The following is a 17,223-nucleotide window of genomic DNA, read 5'->3' on the forward strand; positions in this document are numbered from 1 at the left end:
TAAATGTTTTTTTCTCCAATGACCAACAATGACACTTGTTCATTGGTTTACACGTTTATAATGCTTGTTTTGACAGTGGGAGCCACAAGTGGTGCATTTATAGCGTGTAGGATGTTCAAACATACTTAAATGTAAAATCCAATCAACATTAATAATCAACATTACAATATCAAGGGTACTACAGTTTTTGACATAATCATACAGCCCTACCATTATGTATATTAAAATTAAATTTATTGATTCTTAATAAGAAAACTACTAAAAAGGAACAAATGTGTGTGTTTTGCCTATATTTCTGGAGGATCTTGAGAGATTATATGTCTCGGATCTAAAATTTGTGAACCCCTGTATTAACATGAAACCAACAATGAACAATACAGTCAGCATTTATTAATCTTGTTTATTGTTAGATAATGCCAAATACAATTGTTCATGTTAGTTCATGGTGCATGTTCAATGTTTTTAAAAATATTAGTAAATACTGAAAATAAAGATTAACAAATGCAGACATGTAATCTAATGCTTAACTAATGTTAACAAATTCAACTGTGTAAAGTGTTAAAAATATATTAGTATTCTATTGCAATTCCATCTGTAAAGCATATGACAGATCTATGAGTTTGAAATGCACATTAAAATTGTATTCATATAATGAGATGAAACGTCTTATTATGGCTTAAATAGTTTCATAATAATGAGATGGGTCCATAGTTTTGTAAAGTCTAGTTAACTGAGGTTGTGCAGGGCAAATAGGGCACCCCTCTGTTATAAATCGTTTTAAATCTTTTAATTACTTTATGACTAACATAACATCATTTTCATGTCAAATTCTTAAATGTAAATCTAAGACACTGTTTAATGCAGCTCACAGGCCATGAATCCATGAATGGTATATCTGCAAGGTATCATCTTAATTTAGCATTTACATTTTGCCAGATATCTCAACGTCAGAAATGAAATAACTATCTAAACGCAGTTTGAAAAAGCACGAGCAGTTTGTCCCTTCACGCGTCCCGTAGTTCGGTTGTTTAAACTTTGTTTATTAGTTGGCAGAATGTTTTCATTTTTTATTTACATGGATGGATTTAACAGTGTTTGCATATTATTTACAAGAACCGCTTATGGTCACAGAACGGGAAATATTAGAAATAAACTCTATATTACCAGTTTTTATTCAGAGATGTCTGCAGAACACAACACTTTTCATAACACGTTTTTTGTAAAAGCAAAGAAAGTGTAACAACAACAACAGCTAGTAGACTCTACTGCATCTACCTGTCGATCAAACGATCTGTCGTGTTCAGTGAGCGGACACAGACTGTGAGGCGCGAGCGTCAAATGGAAAACGCGGAGTGGAATAATATAGCGGTGTATTAAGAGCACGTTTTTCGCGGGGATGTGAATCCTCTCTACTCTACTTCGTCTACCAAAGGGCGCCAGCCTGTGAGGGCAAATGGGCAGCGGCTCAAGCCACAGAGCCACCCAGTGAACGCGTTCCGGCTCCCGTCGGTCCGCGAGTTTCAAAGGAGAAATAACTGAAATAAAACCGGAGGGTGGCGGCCTGGCGGGAGATGGGTGTGAAAAACGGGAGTGTTGACAGGTATGCGTATATTTGTTCTTTGTTTGTTCTTCAGTAATAATTGTGTGCACTTTATTTCACTTTATTTCATTTGCTTTTAAAACCAGAAAAAAGGAAGAGATTTTTGTTGTTGTTCTTTATTATTATTATTTTTTTAAAAGGCTGTAAAGAATTCATTCTACAGTGCCTATTAACTAATAATTTTGTGGACTTCAATACATTAATAAAAAATATTGTCTAAAGAATTGATCATTCATTCACCTCAGAAATAATGACATACTGCTCTCCCCTACACAAAAGTATATTTTTTTTAAGTAAAAAGTATCGTATTGGTATTGGTATCGGCAATACTGACCCTATATGTATTTGGTATCGGATCGACACCAAATTTTGCAGTATCGCCCACCTCTAGTGAAAGCTGCTCCACGAACTGTAGCCTGAGAGCTATGGAAGGCCAGAAGGGCCAAAACGTGTGAAATTTAACACGTCAACAACGCGTCGAGAACGCGTTGTTTGCACGTAGAATATATGGCAAGCCGATGGTGTCAAAATTACGCCATAGATTAAACGCGTTTATATCCAAATGCCGTTTTTGACGGCGTTTTAAACAATATTTGAGCCCAGTCTCATGAATTGCATATAAATAACACGCGCTTTGCATTATCGTGAAATACGTACGCCAAAGTTCGATTTTGCGTGCATATGATACGCCTATTTTTGCGTGCATATGATACGCCAATTTAGCGCGCGTGCATATTAACCGGCAATTTGTCTTATTAACCTGTCCCCTAACCCAAACCCTAAACCTAATGTTAGCGTGCGTGCATATTATAACCTCTACCCTAACCCAAACCCTAAACCTAACAGTATTATTTTAATTATTTCAGTGTTTCCTCTTCATGTACATTTCATTCTGCTCTCCAGCGAAGTGCATGCAAACATTGGCGTATCATATGCACGCAAAATCTAACTTTGGCGTACGTATTACACGAGAATGCAAAAGCGTGTTATTTATACGCAATTCATGAGACCGGGTTGGACATTTCCGTTAATGCTAAAATGTAATTTAATTCAGTGCAAAATGTAAAATAGAGAACATGCATACTCGAGTGAGTCATGGTCATTATTTATTTTTGTTTCATATGCTTTGTCGAGTAAAATCAATCATATATAAATGCTTGGGTGAACGTCCGTTTTCAGTCTGTTGAGGCCGGCCGCAGAGAAACGCGCTCCTCGGATAAATAATACAGTTTAAGGTTGCTAAGCAATCAAGCTTATTAAAGTTTTTTGAATTTTTGTAATGATTATTTTGATTAAAGTAATTTTCAACCTTTAAACTGCATTTAGACGTATGACGCCACATTCTCTCATATAATTTAATTTATATGGGATGATATCTCAGTTTCAGTTTGGGTGGAGTTTCTGACTTACGCAAAACTGCATTATAGGTAAATACTGTTTTCTGTTATGAATAAATTACTCTTCTAACTCTTGTTCTCTTACCTATTTATGTTACCTTTATTATAGGTAATAAATTAATAATATATTATGTTATTAGATTATCTTAAAGGTTCGGTAAATTCCGTTAACATAGCTTAATTAGAATGACCTTGCTTGTTCTACAAACACTGTGTTTTACCAAACACTTAAATGTTTTTCTGTTTGTTTGTTTTTTTAAATAGATTTTCATCTGTAAAGCTGCTTTTGAACAACGCACATTGCGAAAAGCGCTATATAAATAAATTAGAATTTTATTATGCATGCAGGAAGAAAAAAGCAAAATGGTTCAGAATTAGGCAACGCGTTTACATCCAAATGCCATAAAAAAACGCACTTTGGATGTTTCAGTCAGAGTAAGATCATTGTTGTGTCTTAACATCTTTGAATAACCCTTAACATCAATCAAGTCCCGCACTTTATTTTCTCTAGTACAGTATGCTAATTCCATTAACGCAATAGTCAGACTCGCTCTGCTTGATATGCAGCTTTTGCAGTAATAATGAATGCACTTTATTTAGCCTATAAGCTGTGCGTTAACATGTATGATATGCTTTTTAATTATGTTTTTTAAAAGTCTATTCTTTTTTTAAATGCGTCATGCAGAATCATTCTCATCAGCAGGTGCATCATAAACATCGCCTACACTAAAAAAAATCCGTAAAAACAGGGCACAAAATATACTGTATTAATATGAAGGAATTTTCTGTATTCATTTTTTACAGTTGTTTTACCTGTATTTTACATTTTGCACTGAATTAAATTACATTTTAGCATTAACGGAAATGTCTGTAAAATAAAGGACAATGTACTGGTAATTTTCTGCCAGTACTTTATCTTTTTTTTACAGTGTATGTAATTACGTTTAATTAGGCCTACTTTTCGGAGCAATGGGATCAGCAGGCTTAACCTCCATCTTTGTGCAAACCAACTTTTTAAAATAATTATGCCTGTAGCTTGTAAGTAGCTTGCCCGCATCCCGACTCATTTTGCCATGTTCTCGCCAGGCTAGGCCGCATGAATGGGTTGCCGGGCCTGAATCTCACACTTATTTCTATGTGCTGAATAATATTTTTTTCCATTTCAAAAGGAAACGTGGCTGTTTATTGTAAGTTTCTTTGCAGTTCCACGCACGATAACATCAGTCTCTTCAAGGAGGTAAATGGCAAGGCATTTGGCATTGACTTGGGCTGTTATATTTTAGTTAATAAGTTCATGCTTGTTACATTACAATCATTGCGCAACATTATTGCGTCTCCTTATAGTCAATCAATTTTTGTAATATGGAAACTAAAATCACATGGGCTACTGATAAAAGAAATGCATAGACTAAAAGGCCCCTGTAAGTTGCTTTGGATAGAAGTGTCTGCTAAATGCGTGAATGTAAAATCTATTACTGTTCGTTCGTCCTGTTTATAGCACGAAAGTCCACTGATGTGTGAGTTCAGTAGCAAAAATCAAGTGCAGATACGGTTTATAAAAAGATCTCTCATTCCAGACTTTCTTTTCATACTGACCACACATTAAGTACTGAAATATAAATCTAAAAATGACCCAGCGATACAGATAAACAGAACAAGACCAACAACGTAAAAAATGGCTGGTGGTTCGAGCGGGCCTCGCACCGGAGTTAGAGACTGTCAGCGATTGCGAGTCAATCACACTAACCAGAAGACTACAACTCACAGTCCTCACCCTCTGCTTAAAAGGAATGCAGTTTACTTTTTACTCTGGCTGACCTCGCTTATACCAGGAATGATTTCTGGTGTTGGAAATTAGCTAATACAATATTTCAACCGATTGCTTTTTTGCTTTTCACGTAGGCAATACGCGCTATATGTAATAAGCAGGATACATTACAATGGGATTGGTTGGCCTTTATACAATTGCTGACCACGTTGTGTAACTTTACATTTCCAAAGAGAAGAAGTCGCTTCTTCGGAAAGCAAGCAATGATTTGTTTAATGTTAGCAAAGGTAACACTGCGCACATAATAAAATCCTGTAAAATGATCAGTGGTAAATTGCTCTTGTCTGACTCAAATCATAAGTGATTGGGTGAGAACAGTTCAAATTTACTGGCTGCGGAAATCAGCAGGAGGGGCTCATTATACAACACACAAAACGCCATAAATAAAGCGCACTATGTGCAACCAAAACGGCGTTTTAAACACCGTCATATGGCAAGACAGCGGCGCAAAAGGCGGCGCTTTTCAAGCGCCTTAGAACGCCGTTAAATACGGCGTTATGGACGACTTTTCGCGCGTTTTTTACGGCGTTTGGAATCGCGACGCCATATTTTGCGGCGCAAATACTGTTTAAAATGCCGTCAAAAACAGTGTTCGGATATAAACGCGTTTAATCTATGGCGTAATTCTGACACCATCGAATTGCCATACGTCTACATTTAAAATAACGAATATGCGCGCGGAAAAGACGCGAAATGTGAATCGGGCCTAAGTGTATCTTAAATTCTGTTTTCTAATCCAGGACTCTTGAGATATATAAATATTTATTTCTGTATTCCTGTCTGTCCTGAAGCAATGCTTAACAAATTTGATAGATTAAAATAGATTAATCCTAAATCTTTCAACTAAAATAACTTAATATATTAAAAAGCTTGTTTCATTGGATGAAAATCTTAATGAATAATTAATAATTAAAAAATCTAAAAATCAGGTAAGAAGAAACAAAAGATTGTAGAAAAAATTGTATAAGTAATCAAATAAAAATAAAATAATAAGTTGACAGGCTTTACAACTTATTTTATGAAAAAAACGTTATAAAATCGAAGTTTTGTAATTTGACGATCGATTGATTGATTGACTGATTGATTGATTGATTGATTGATTGATTGATTGATTGATTGGTTGGTTGATTGATTGATTGATTGATTGATTGATTGATTGATTGATTGATACCAAAAATATTAGAATTTATGACTTCAAATATGAATGAGGATTGGTCTGGAGTTTTTTTAAGATAATATTTATACTAATAGACATCCAAACAGAAACTGGAAAGCATTTCACAAAGCAATGCCACATCCTCCACACACCCTTACTGAACATCAAGTGTAACAAAATTAGAGTAAACAATAAATCTAAAGTGTAATTTTCTGATTGTGATACTGACACCTAGTGGACATTCAGTGTGTAAACGAGTACTAAAGCATTTTGCACGTGTGACGTTTTTCAAACACAGATCCCTGTTCCTCCCCGAAAACATTTTAAGTTTGAAACCGAACTGTTTTGAATACTGAAGGATCCAGTGACTATTAACTGTGGACACAGTTTTTGTATGAGCTGTATTACAGACTGCTGGAATCAGGAGGATCAGAAGAGAGTTTATAGCTGCCCTCAGTGCAGACAGACCTTCAATCCAAGACCTGCTTTAGGAAAGAATGTGATTCTTGCTGAGATGGTGGAGAAACTGAAGAAAACTAAACTTCAGACTGATCGAGCTGCTCCCAGTTATGCTGGACCTGAAGATGTGGAGTGTGACATCTGTACTGGGAGAAAACGCAAAGCTAGCATGTCATGTCTAATGTGTCTTGAATCTTACTGTCAAACTCACTTTGAGCGACATGAAGGCTTTCACACTGGAAAGAGACACAAAGTCACTGAAGCCACTGGAAGACTTCAGGAGATGATCTGCTCTCAACATGACAGACTGCTGGAGGTTTTCTGTCATACTGATCATAAATGTATTTGTTATCTGTGTACAATGGATGAGCACAAAAATCACGACACTGTATCAGCTGCAGCAGAGAGAACAGAGAAACAGGTTATTTCTCTGTTCACAGAGACTAGTGGAGGACAACCAGAGGAAATACCAACAGAGAATTCAGGAGCAAGAGAAGGAGCTTCAGGGTCTAAGTGTCATGGCTCTGCTTCATTTAGTCATGTTTTTCTTGGTCCTGTAGCAGAGCCATGACAAAGTCTTTGGTTATGTGTGGAGAGAAACATATTATTGTCCTTTTGACAATAATATGCGTTCTCTCCAGTGTCTCGTCATTGGCCCCGCCCCTCTCGTTTCCTTGTTATCCTGTTGCTTGGTGTTTGATTACCCACACCTGCCCTGTGTCGTTATCCCTCGTTTGTCTTCCCTTTAAATACCCTCTTGTTTCTTTGTCCTGTGCTAGTGGATTGTCTTAAGCTCTCTGTACTGTGTATGTGCTTGTATGCCTGTGCCCTGTGATACCACATTGTTCGTTGTGTTCGTAAGTTTAGATTCTGCCTGTTTTCGTGTTCCTGTACATTGTTCCTGTTTCCCGTCTGTTTATTATCCTGCCTGGTTTTTGTTTAGTCCTGTCAGTGTTTTGACCCATCGAGGGAAGTGTTTTGTTTTCAGTGTTTTCATTTATATTAGTCGTGTCCTCGTTACCCCCTCGTGGGTGTTTTTGTTTGTTTAGTTATTTAATAAAATACCCCTGTTAACCCCTTACCTGCCGTTGCCTGCACTTGGGTTCTTCCACGCACCACTCCTGTCACTAAGTGAGGCTGTGGAGACTTGCAAAGTGAGTTTTAAGCAGATTAACAACAAGCACCTGATTTAAAAAACTGTTTTAGACTAAAATCAGTTTGTGAGGACAGACTCAATCCCACTGGATGTCACATCAGGTACCAGTAAGATTTGAGTGATTAATTCTAATTATTTTAATGAATAATGATTCTCTCTCTCTCTTTATGGCCAAGATTAAAATCATAGTAAAATGAATGATTAAAATCCAACTTTAATGCATATTATCTCAGAATTAGACCTTGAGAATTTGGCCTGGATTTCACAGGGTCAGACCACATATAATAATAATACTATAATGTTTCTCTGGTATAGCAGCGTTTTTTCTATGATACAAAAATGAATATGAGCTCAAATAGTTTTTTTCTAAACACTGTCCACGAAATTTAGTAGTAACAAATAAAAGCTACATGGCGTTTATTGTAGTTATTCTGAAGTTATGTGAACTATTTTAATGAGGCCTAAACTTGATAAGATATTAAAAGGTATGAAAGGTAAATGGTGCCCATATCTGATCTTGGGTTAATATAATATGGAGATGGAGAGACTTTGCCACCTCATTTTAGAAAATCACCATATCCCTGTGGTATTGGTATAAAATGAGTTAAACTAGAGCTAGATGAACTCAAACAGATAAACCAACTTTTGACATTTCTGACCTATATGAGCTGAATTTTTGGAATGAGTTTTTATTCAAAGGTTATTTTTAAGATAATGTGTTATACTTTGTATCTAAATATGCGATTGTAAATGCACAGTAATTGTGTGTACATTATTAATTGTAATGTATTTTTATTCCTGGAGGAAACTGATGTGATCTTTTGTGTGTGAAAGCTCAGAAATCTCAATTAGCAAAGACCATTGATGTAATGTTGAATCAATGTTGAGAATAACACATTTAACATTTCAACATTAATACAGTTATGCTATCTGGGATATGTTGATCAAGTAAGTAGGGTGTATCCTGTTGATCTATCAGTGAAAAACAAACCGTAATATATTTATAATCAACACTTTGCTGTTTGTCTGCCAAATTTCTAAAAACATCAATGTCTTTGCTTAAAGGTGTGTTATTGCTGTCTGCTAGTGAAGAATCTCTAGACTTTAAATGTTATAGCTAGAAATTACTACAACTACAACAGATGTCAAAACAAAACGACTTGTGATATTGTATAAAGTTCTATTTCTATAAACACCCTGTTACTTACCAACCATAGAAAAAGGAAAGTAGCAAAATATACCAAAGTTTGTGGGAGAACGTCACTAGAATGTGATCTTACATGTAGAGTTGTATATCACTTCACTGTTTAAAAGTTTAGAGAAAAAGGTTTATTAACATCACTGAATTAAAATGTTACATCAAATAAACACAAATAGTTACAAATGACAAAAATGCATTCCAACATGCTGTGCATGCAGAGTTTATTTTTACATTTCATTTTAATATGGAGAAAACAAATGATTTTCATTTTATTATTTTGCAGCTTACACCTGTGGTGACAACAGAATTTGTAGAATTTAATTCAGGTTAACCCTCTAAAAAAGTTTCACAGATGTTTTTAGATTAAACCCAAACCCAGGATAGAGAGGTTGAGTGAATGTGGTGTGGACTCTGTGGATGAGGGTCATTGTGTCAGAGACGCTGTAGAAGGACAGAATTCCTGCACTGTGATCCACATACACTCCTATTCTACAAGATCTGAATGGTAAAGCGAGAATCCTCCCTCTTTTATTGTGCCAGAATGAGCATTTGGAGGGAGAGCAGAACAGTCTCCAGGACTGATTGTTTTTCCCAAAAGCATAGTCATCTGTTTTTCCCTTTCTGCTGATGCTCTTGTATGACACTGATATAGAGACACCTGCACTCCCACTCCACTCAACCTCCCAGTAACAGCGTCCACACACACTCTCACTACACAACACCTGCTCCCAGTAATCAAATCTGTCTTGATGATCAGGATACTCCTGGACTGTTTTAGTACAAGAAGCCACTCTGTTCCCCTCAGAAAGACTGATATTGTTTTGTGCTGTGTTTGCATCAAAGGTGGGGTGATGGAAATCTGATGAACAAACAAACAAACATATTTTAAACTATTTAACTAGTAATAATTTAAACTAGTGTATCCGTTCTTACTAACATACTTGGAGTGTTAGGTTTCTGATAGTTGCAGTATTGTTTGGTGGTTGCTAAGCAGTTGGTAGGCAGTTGTCAATCAACAACCTTCTTGGCACACTAAAAAGCCACCCCCATGTCTGACACAAGTACAGTGAGACAAATAAAAAGTGCCCAACTCAAAGTCTCTGCTATATGTAGTGCCAGGGTGGCAGTTTGCTATATGGTTGCTGCAAGCTAGCGAGCTACTTAAAAAGATGACTTGTAAGGTGGAGTGAAAAGAGACAATCCCTAAAACCCTGCAACAGATACTGAGGTGTGGGTGTCAAAAACCTCAGTATCTGTTTTTAAAAATCTTTTTTTGTGTGACCTCATAAGTAATTCATGGCATTTTATATAAAGGTTTCTCTTTTCATTAAATACTCCAACTCAAAGAGCTGTACGTTTTTTTTAAATACATTTAACATTTATTTTTTAACAATACAAACATCAAATGGCTTTAAAACTGACACTGTCAACTTTTTTGCTAAATTACTTATTAAATGACTTACATTGAAGGAACTCCTCCTTAGTCTCTGGTTCTTTGGAGAGGACAATTTTGTTGCATCTTACTGTGGAAATACAGACACAAAGAGTGTAATTCTTGTCCTAAAGAAATAAAGTTTCAATGTTCATTTCTGATGCACTTGAGATTTTGTTGTTTACCTATAGCAGATATCTTTTCTATTCCCTCTTTACAGAATTCTTTCAGTTTGTCCTTCAGCTGAGAAACAGATTTTCTCACTTCATCAAAAGAGGAAACAGAATTGACCACGAAGTTGTCTGTAGATGCAGGGGGTGCCGAAAGAGACTGGAAATTCTATGAAAAAAGAGGTATACAAGTAGCCCATGCAAAGACAAAAACTTTACATTAGTGGTGCACCGAAAGTTCGGCTGCCGAAAATTTTCGGCCTAAATGGCATTACCGAAATTAAAATATAGGCCGAAATATCCAGGGAACACACCTGTCCCTTCAGTGCTCGTGCTCACTGTTTTCAAAGGAAGATCATGTAAGCGTGCCATAACAAAGGCTGAAACTAATAAATATTACAAGAACAACTCAAAACCAGCAGACAGAAAATGACACGCAAGCTCTGTGTAATGTTCGACTGCGCATGACCGGCTTTATGTTTCTTTATTGTCGGAGATCACACACATTGACACGTGCATGTTATAAAGCCGAACTTTAAACGTAACAAACTCTTCATATGTGAATGATCAGCGGAACGATCTGTCAGTAAGTGATGATTTAGATCACGTGGACCGTCATCCGGCAGGTGCTGATATCACTGAAGCTCATTTTAAGCCTGTTTACATGAACAGTGTTCTGCGTGTTGTTTTCATTAAAATTATTGTGCACCATATATAAACTTCTTGTATTAGCAAGAGCTGATGAGTTTGACTATAACTTGACTACTGTTATGCATAATAATACCAAAATAGTTAGATTATTGGTAAACAAGTTATATTTGATGTTTAGATGATTGGTAAAAAAGTTTTATTTGATAGTGTTGCAATGACCAAGGAAAATAAATGTTGTATTATTTTAAAATATGTTCTCCTTAATATTTGTGGTTTTAGTCTGCAATTCATACAATTAAAAAAACCATTTCAAAAAGTTTTTTAAAGTAATTTTTGGTTTTGGTATCGGTTTTCGGCCGAGTGCATCCTAAATTTTCGGCATTGGTTTCAGCCCACAATTTTCATTTCGGTGCATCACTACTTTACATGCATTTCTGACACTAACCTATCCTCTCAGGAATAGGTTTCTGGAGTTATATAGAAAACTGGCTCTAAAGAACCTCCGTAGATTTGAGCCTAAAAACTCCTTTTAGCTGTTTTACATTTACTGTAAGCCACAGATCCACTGGGCTAATTGCTTTTTTTAAGTCTAGGGTGTCAATAATTTTGTCAATGACATCTGTTTATTTTCTGAATTAAATGAATATACGTTCAGATACAGTTTCACTTGAAGATTTGTATCTTTATGTACAGTCTTTTACATTGTAATCCTTTCATTTGTAATATTTGGCATGTTTGTGTGCAGCAGTGCATGCGTCCCTCTGGATCTGCTTGTGTGCGAGGTTAAAGCGACCGAGCAGACCATCTACAGGGCATGCCAGATTTTCTTTTTCTACACAATAATAATCTTTTACATTGTAATTCTTTCATTTGAAATATTTGGCATGTTTGTGTGCTGCTGCGCGTCCCACTGTGTGTAATAAGCAGAGTGAACGCACTGTGGACTTGCCTTTAGGTGTATATTACTAACGTGCTCTTTAAATAAATAAAAAAAAACACTAGACCAGGTTTTAGTTGGTCAATATCGCTTTCAGTTGCCTCAAAATAGCATCGTGCCAACAATGCCCCTGAACACACCTCGTTTTCAGGCCAGCACACCCATGGGCAGATGGGCACAAGTGCATTTGCTATTTAAACGACATAGCGCAGGACGTGAAAATGCTAATTGCATCGGGCTAAAACTTGTAAAAAACACTGGCCTGTCATCGCATGGTGGCCCTATGTGAGTTTAAGTCAGTTTTGTTCATTTTAATAAGAACTAGGTTACCAAATATCAAACTCCAAGAAATAAAACCACTTCCTCTAATGATAACACCTTCACAATACCCTGTGTCATAATTTTACAGATCTCTGTTACCTTGAGAAAAGTAATATGATCCTCTGTGTTTGAGAGCTGCTCCATCTCATCATGTCTCCTCCTCAGATCATCAATCTCCTGCTCCAGTTCCTTCAAGAGTCATTCAGCTCGACTCACTGCAGTCTTTTCCTGATCTCTGATCAGCTGTATCACCTCAGAGCGTCTTTTCTCAATGGAGCGGATCAGTTCAGTAAAGATCCTCTCAGTGTCCTCCACTGCTGTCTGTGCGGAGCGCTGTTACCACACACACACACACACACATGCACAGAATCATTAGAATCACAACATTCACTTAGATCTGAACTCTTCACAGTTCTGTTGAGGAGTTTTCATTCTGAAACAGTTTGTTTTTATTATGAACATTATACCTGTTGTTAATGCTCAGAACTCACCTTGTGTGTCTTCACAGCCTCTCTCAGATTCAGAAGTTCCTTCTCTTTCTCCTCGACTCTCTGCTGGTATTTTCTCTGTGTTCCTTCCCAAATTGTCTATGATAATATTAAATAACTGAAACATTGAATTTTGTCAATCTTTACAGTCTAAAACAGAACGATCAAATAGCATGGTACAATTAAGGTATAAGCTCATGTTATCCTACTTTAGTTCTGCTTTTTTATTAGACTGCTATGTGCCTTTTCAAGTCAGCCTACTTAAATTATGAAACTGAATGAAAGTACTTGACATTCAATGGCATTTTGCAAATATGTATTATTGTTTTAAAGTTACATTTAATATATTGACATCACTTCTTGGTTGGTTCAAACACCATGCTGTCATTTTAAAGGGGTCATATGGCAGAAATACGTGTTTTTCTGTATCTTTGGTGTGTTATAAGTTACCCATACATGTATTAGACACGTAAAATTGCTAAAATTAAAGTGTGGGAACAAAAGATGCATTCTATCTAAAAGCGAATGCGAACCCAGACCTGCCTGAAACGCCTCGTGTAACCACACCCCCACAAATCTACGTCACTTCGTAACATGATTTGACTTAAGACCACACAAATCTACACACAAGTGAGGTGGGCGTACTTGTAAATCTCATTGTATCATCACCGCCGCAGCCATGTCACGGAGACGCTGTGTGTTTCGTTGCGAAAAGAAAGACTCTTTGTTTGCCCTGCCAAAAGATGAGACAACTAAAAACAAATGGTTACATTTTATTTATAACACTGTTACAGAAAAGTACAATCCGAATGTTCAAGTTTGTGCAGCGCATTTCTCCGACGATTGCTTCACGAACGTGGGAGAGAGATTAAGACCGGCTATGCGCGAAAGCTTTGGTTAAAAAGTGGGGCCGTTCCAACCATTACAACTTCGCTGGCGCTTCAGATTCGCAGCCTGTAAGTATTTTTCATTGTAAAAGACTTTGTTACGGACTAATGCGAGTTGAGTTTGTCGTGTGTCTGTGATCTGCAAATGCAGACACGCACGCAACGTGAAAAAAGACAGCATAAGTCCTAATAATCAGTAATTATGTTCCAACTAGAGGCAACAAATGTCGTGTTTATAATGGGGTTTATTGTCTTTGTTGAGTCGCGTCGAGACGTGGCGTAACGCTGGTTGATCAAGAAGGGCCAAAGCGCTCGCGTTATTAATTATGTCACCATTCCCTGCTGTAAAGCTTGTTTCTATCTCACACAAACTCTGTATGATGAATATGGTTTGTTTATAGTCTTTATAACATCGTATATAAACGGTAAAACAGTTAGCTATAGTTCCCTTTCTGTCGGTCTCTCGACGTTGTGTCGAACCGACAGATGGGGTTCGTCCTTGAGAACCAATCGCTTCCGACTTCTCTAGAAAAGGCCAATGAAAATTGGCGAATGAAATTTGCATGCCGGACTCCGCCCCCGGATATCCGGGTATAAAAGGGAGACGGCATGCCTCATTCATTCACCTTTTGTTCTTCGGAGCCTTCGCTCGTGATCAACAGACTTCGCTACAAGACTGCCGGCTCTACGACGTGGTGCAGCGGACTGTCCCTTCCTGCAGCGACTTCCCCTGGGCGTCTCGGCGGTTCCAGAAGTGTTCGAGTTTTTTCTCTAAAAGAGCAAATTTCTCCAGCGTGGCATGTCCCGCTGTTCTCTTGGGTGCAACACACTCATCGAGGAGGGGGACGGACACGATATCTGCTTCCAGTACGCTGGGGCAGATATTGTGGATAAGTCCTGCCCGCACTGCGGGCGGCTGACGATTCAGACGTTGCGTCACGGGTGGTTGTGTTCCCACGGGACTCAGCCACCACCTTGTCTGCTTCCCGTTCCGTGACGGCAGGACTACGGCCCTGCCGCCCGCTACGGCGAGCAGCGAGGGTGATATGAGGATTACTGTGAGCGCTAATCCGTCAGCCACTGGCTCGCGGACCGTTCGCACCTCGCCTTGCTCGTCTGACCGTTCCCCATAAGACGGTCCGCCGTCTTATTCCTCAATCACGTATCGGACACGGTACGTGATGATGAGGTGTCTGTTGCAGCATCGGAGGGTGACTTACTGGCATCAGACTCCGACGATTCCTTGAAGCTCCCTCCCTCGGGGGGTCGAGATCAGGAAGAAGCGGATGTCGAAATGTCAGCCATGCTTTCCCGGGCCGCCGGCTTTGGGTTGCGGTGCACCGCACTGCCTCTCCCAACGCTCGCGGCTGGATACACGGTACATCGGGCTTGAGAGCGGCTCCAAGCCGCACTCGCCCTCAGTGCCGTGTTCCCCCGGAAGTGCATGAGGAACCTAGTACGACCTGGAACGCCCCCTTCGGCGCGTACACGTCAACTAGTTCCATCACCCTTTCTTCCCTCGATGGTGGGGCAGCTAGAGGATACGTCGATGTCCCCCCGGGGCTCGACCTAGACTCCCGTCCAAAGCACGTAGGCTTTTCGGCATCTGAGGTGTCGAGAGCTTACTCTGCTGCGGGCCAAGCTGTCCCCTCTCTCCACGCTATGGCCTTCCTGCAGGCCAATGCGCGGAGAGAGCTCCACGAGGGTAAGACCGACCCAGCGCTTATGCAGGAACTCCGCGGCTTCACCGACCTCGCTCTCGGGCGAACAAGGTGATCGCGCGGGCCCTGGGTCGGGCGATGTCCACACTTGTGGTCCAGGAGAGACACCTCTGGCTGAACCTTGCACAGGTGAGTAACTCTGAGAAAGTCCGCTTTCTCGATGCACCCATCTCGCAAGGGGGGGCTGTTTGGTGATACTGTCGGGTTCGACAGTTGGGGAGCAGATAGAGGATATCACGTATGTCCTCCCCAGCCGCGACTCGACCGCCCTCTGGCCACCGAGATCCCGTGCACCGTCTGCTTCCCAGCAGCCCTGGTCCTCTTCGAGACATCGAAGAGGAGACCACCACCCCATCAGCAGCCGCGGCGAAAGCCAATGCGGCCCTCATGGGAAGACCCCAGGGAGTACGAGAATACCTTCCTAAAGTTTTTCTCCGTCTCTGGGCATTTATATCAGCCGCTCTCACCCTCTACACGACGGTGTTCGGCAACTCGACGTTGCGTCACGGCGAGACCCAATGTCGAGGATAATCAGCAGCCTAAGCACTCTCAATCGACGGTGCTTTGTGCCACATATCGTTTGGGTATTATCACAGCCGCTCTCACCCTCTACACGACGGTGTTCGGCAACTCGACATTGCGGAAAGACCCAATGTCGAGGATAATCAGCAGCCTAAGCACTCTCATTCGACGGTGCTTTGTGCCGCATATCGTCTGGGTATTATCACAGCTGCTCTCACCCTCTGCACGACGGTGTTCGGCAACTCGACGTTGCGGCGAGACCCAATGTCGAGGATAATCATCAGCCCAAGCACTCTCATTCGATGGTGCGTTGTGCTACATCTTCGCCAGACAGGTAAAACTGCAGAGCCGATCTCCTCCCCGGGGGTCCCCCCCCACGGCGAGGTATCCGTACTGCCAGCCATCGAACCACCCCCGGGAGGTCGATGAAGCAGAACGTACCCCTAGCCTCACTGTCGGTCCCTAAGAGCCTGTCAAGAGCTTCGCAAACCGTCACGGCGACTACGGAATACGGTCCGTCTCGGCTACGCGATCCACTCCCCGGACACCCGCCCAAGTTTCGGGGCATCCTCTTAACCTCAGCAGAGGCAAGGATGCCCCGTGCTTCGGGCCGAGGTCGCCACCCCTCTGGTGAGGAAGCGATCGTGCTCGTCCCTCTAGCCGAGATATTCAACGGGTTTTACAGCCCGTTCTTCATCGTCCCCAAAAGAGCGGGGGGTCGCTAGATCTGCGTACCCTGAACAGGCACCTACTCAAGCTGCCGTTCAGGATGTTTACGCAGAAGCGCATCCTGGCATCTGTCAGATGTCAAGATGGATTCATGGCAATCGACCTGAAGGACGCTTACTCTCATGTCTCTTCTCCCTCGTCATCGCCCGTTCCTACGGTTCGCTTTCGAGGGTCAGGCATATTAGTACAGAGTCCTCCCCTTCGGTCTGTCCCTGTCCCCACGAGTCTTCACGAAGATCGTGGAAGCCGCCCTCACTCCCCTCAGGGAGAGAGGTGTGCGGGTACTAAACTATCTCGACGACTGGCTCATTTGACACACTCGTGAGATCTGTTATGTACACACAGGGACCTAGTGCTCCGGCACCTAGATCAATTGGGACCACAGGTTAACCGAAAGGGAGCAAGCTCTCCTCTGTGCAGAGCATACTCTTTTTTGGTATGGAACTCAACTCTGTCTCCATTACAGCGCGATTGCGCTCAGTCAGTGTTGTACTGCCTGGAATTTTTCAAGCAGTCAGCGGGAGGAGGCTCCTGGGTACATGGCATCCTCGACGGTGGTGATACCCCT

The 17,223-nt window shown here is 40.4% G+C and overlaps 1 protein-coding gene and 1 pseudogene across 1 annotated transcript; one reads left to right on the plus strand and one right to left on the minus strand.

The window, feature by feature from the left end:
• Window positions 1-6,330: 6,330 nt before the first annotated feature.
• On the plus strand, window positions 6,331-8,697 carry LOC130554832 (E3 ubiquitin/ISG15 ligase TRIM25-like; the record flags this gene model as incomplete). The annotated part of the gene is made up of 3 exons (XM_057334702.1): window positions 6,331-6,861; window positions 6,893-6,953; window positions 8,684-8,697. Coding segments are annotated over 3 exons (606 nt in total), but the record flags the coding sequence as incomplete, so codon positions are not given.
• Window positions 8,698-8,915: 218 nt separating this feature from the next.
• The window catches only part of LOC130553795 (tripartite motif-containing protein 16-like protein), a 12,715-nt pseudogene continuing 4,407 nt past the window's right edge, over window positions 8,916-17,223 (minus strand).

This window comes from Triplophysa rosa, linkage group LG5, assembly GCF_024868665.1.
Source record: "Triplophysa rosa linkage group LG5, Trosa_1v2, whole genome shotgun sequence".
Lineage (NCBI taxonomy): Eukaryota > Metazoa > Chordata > Actinopteri > Cypriniformes > Nemacheilidae > Triplophysa > Triplophysa rosa.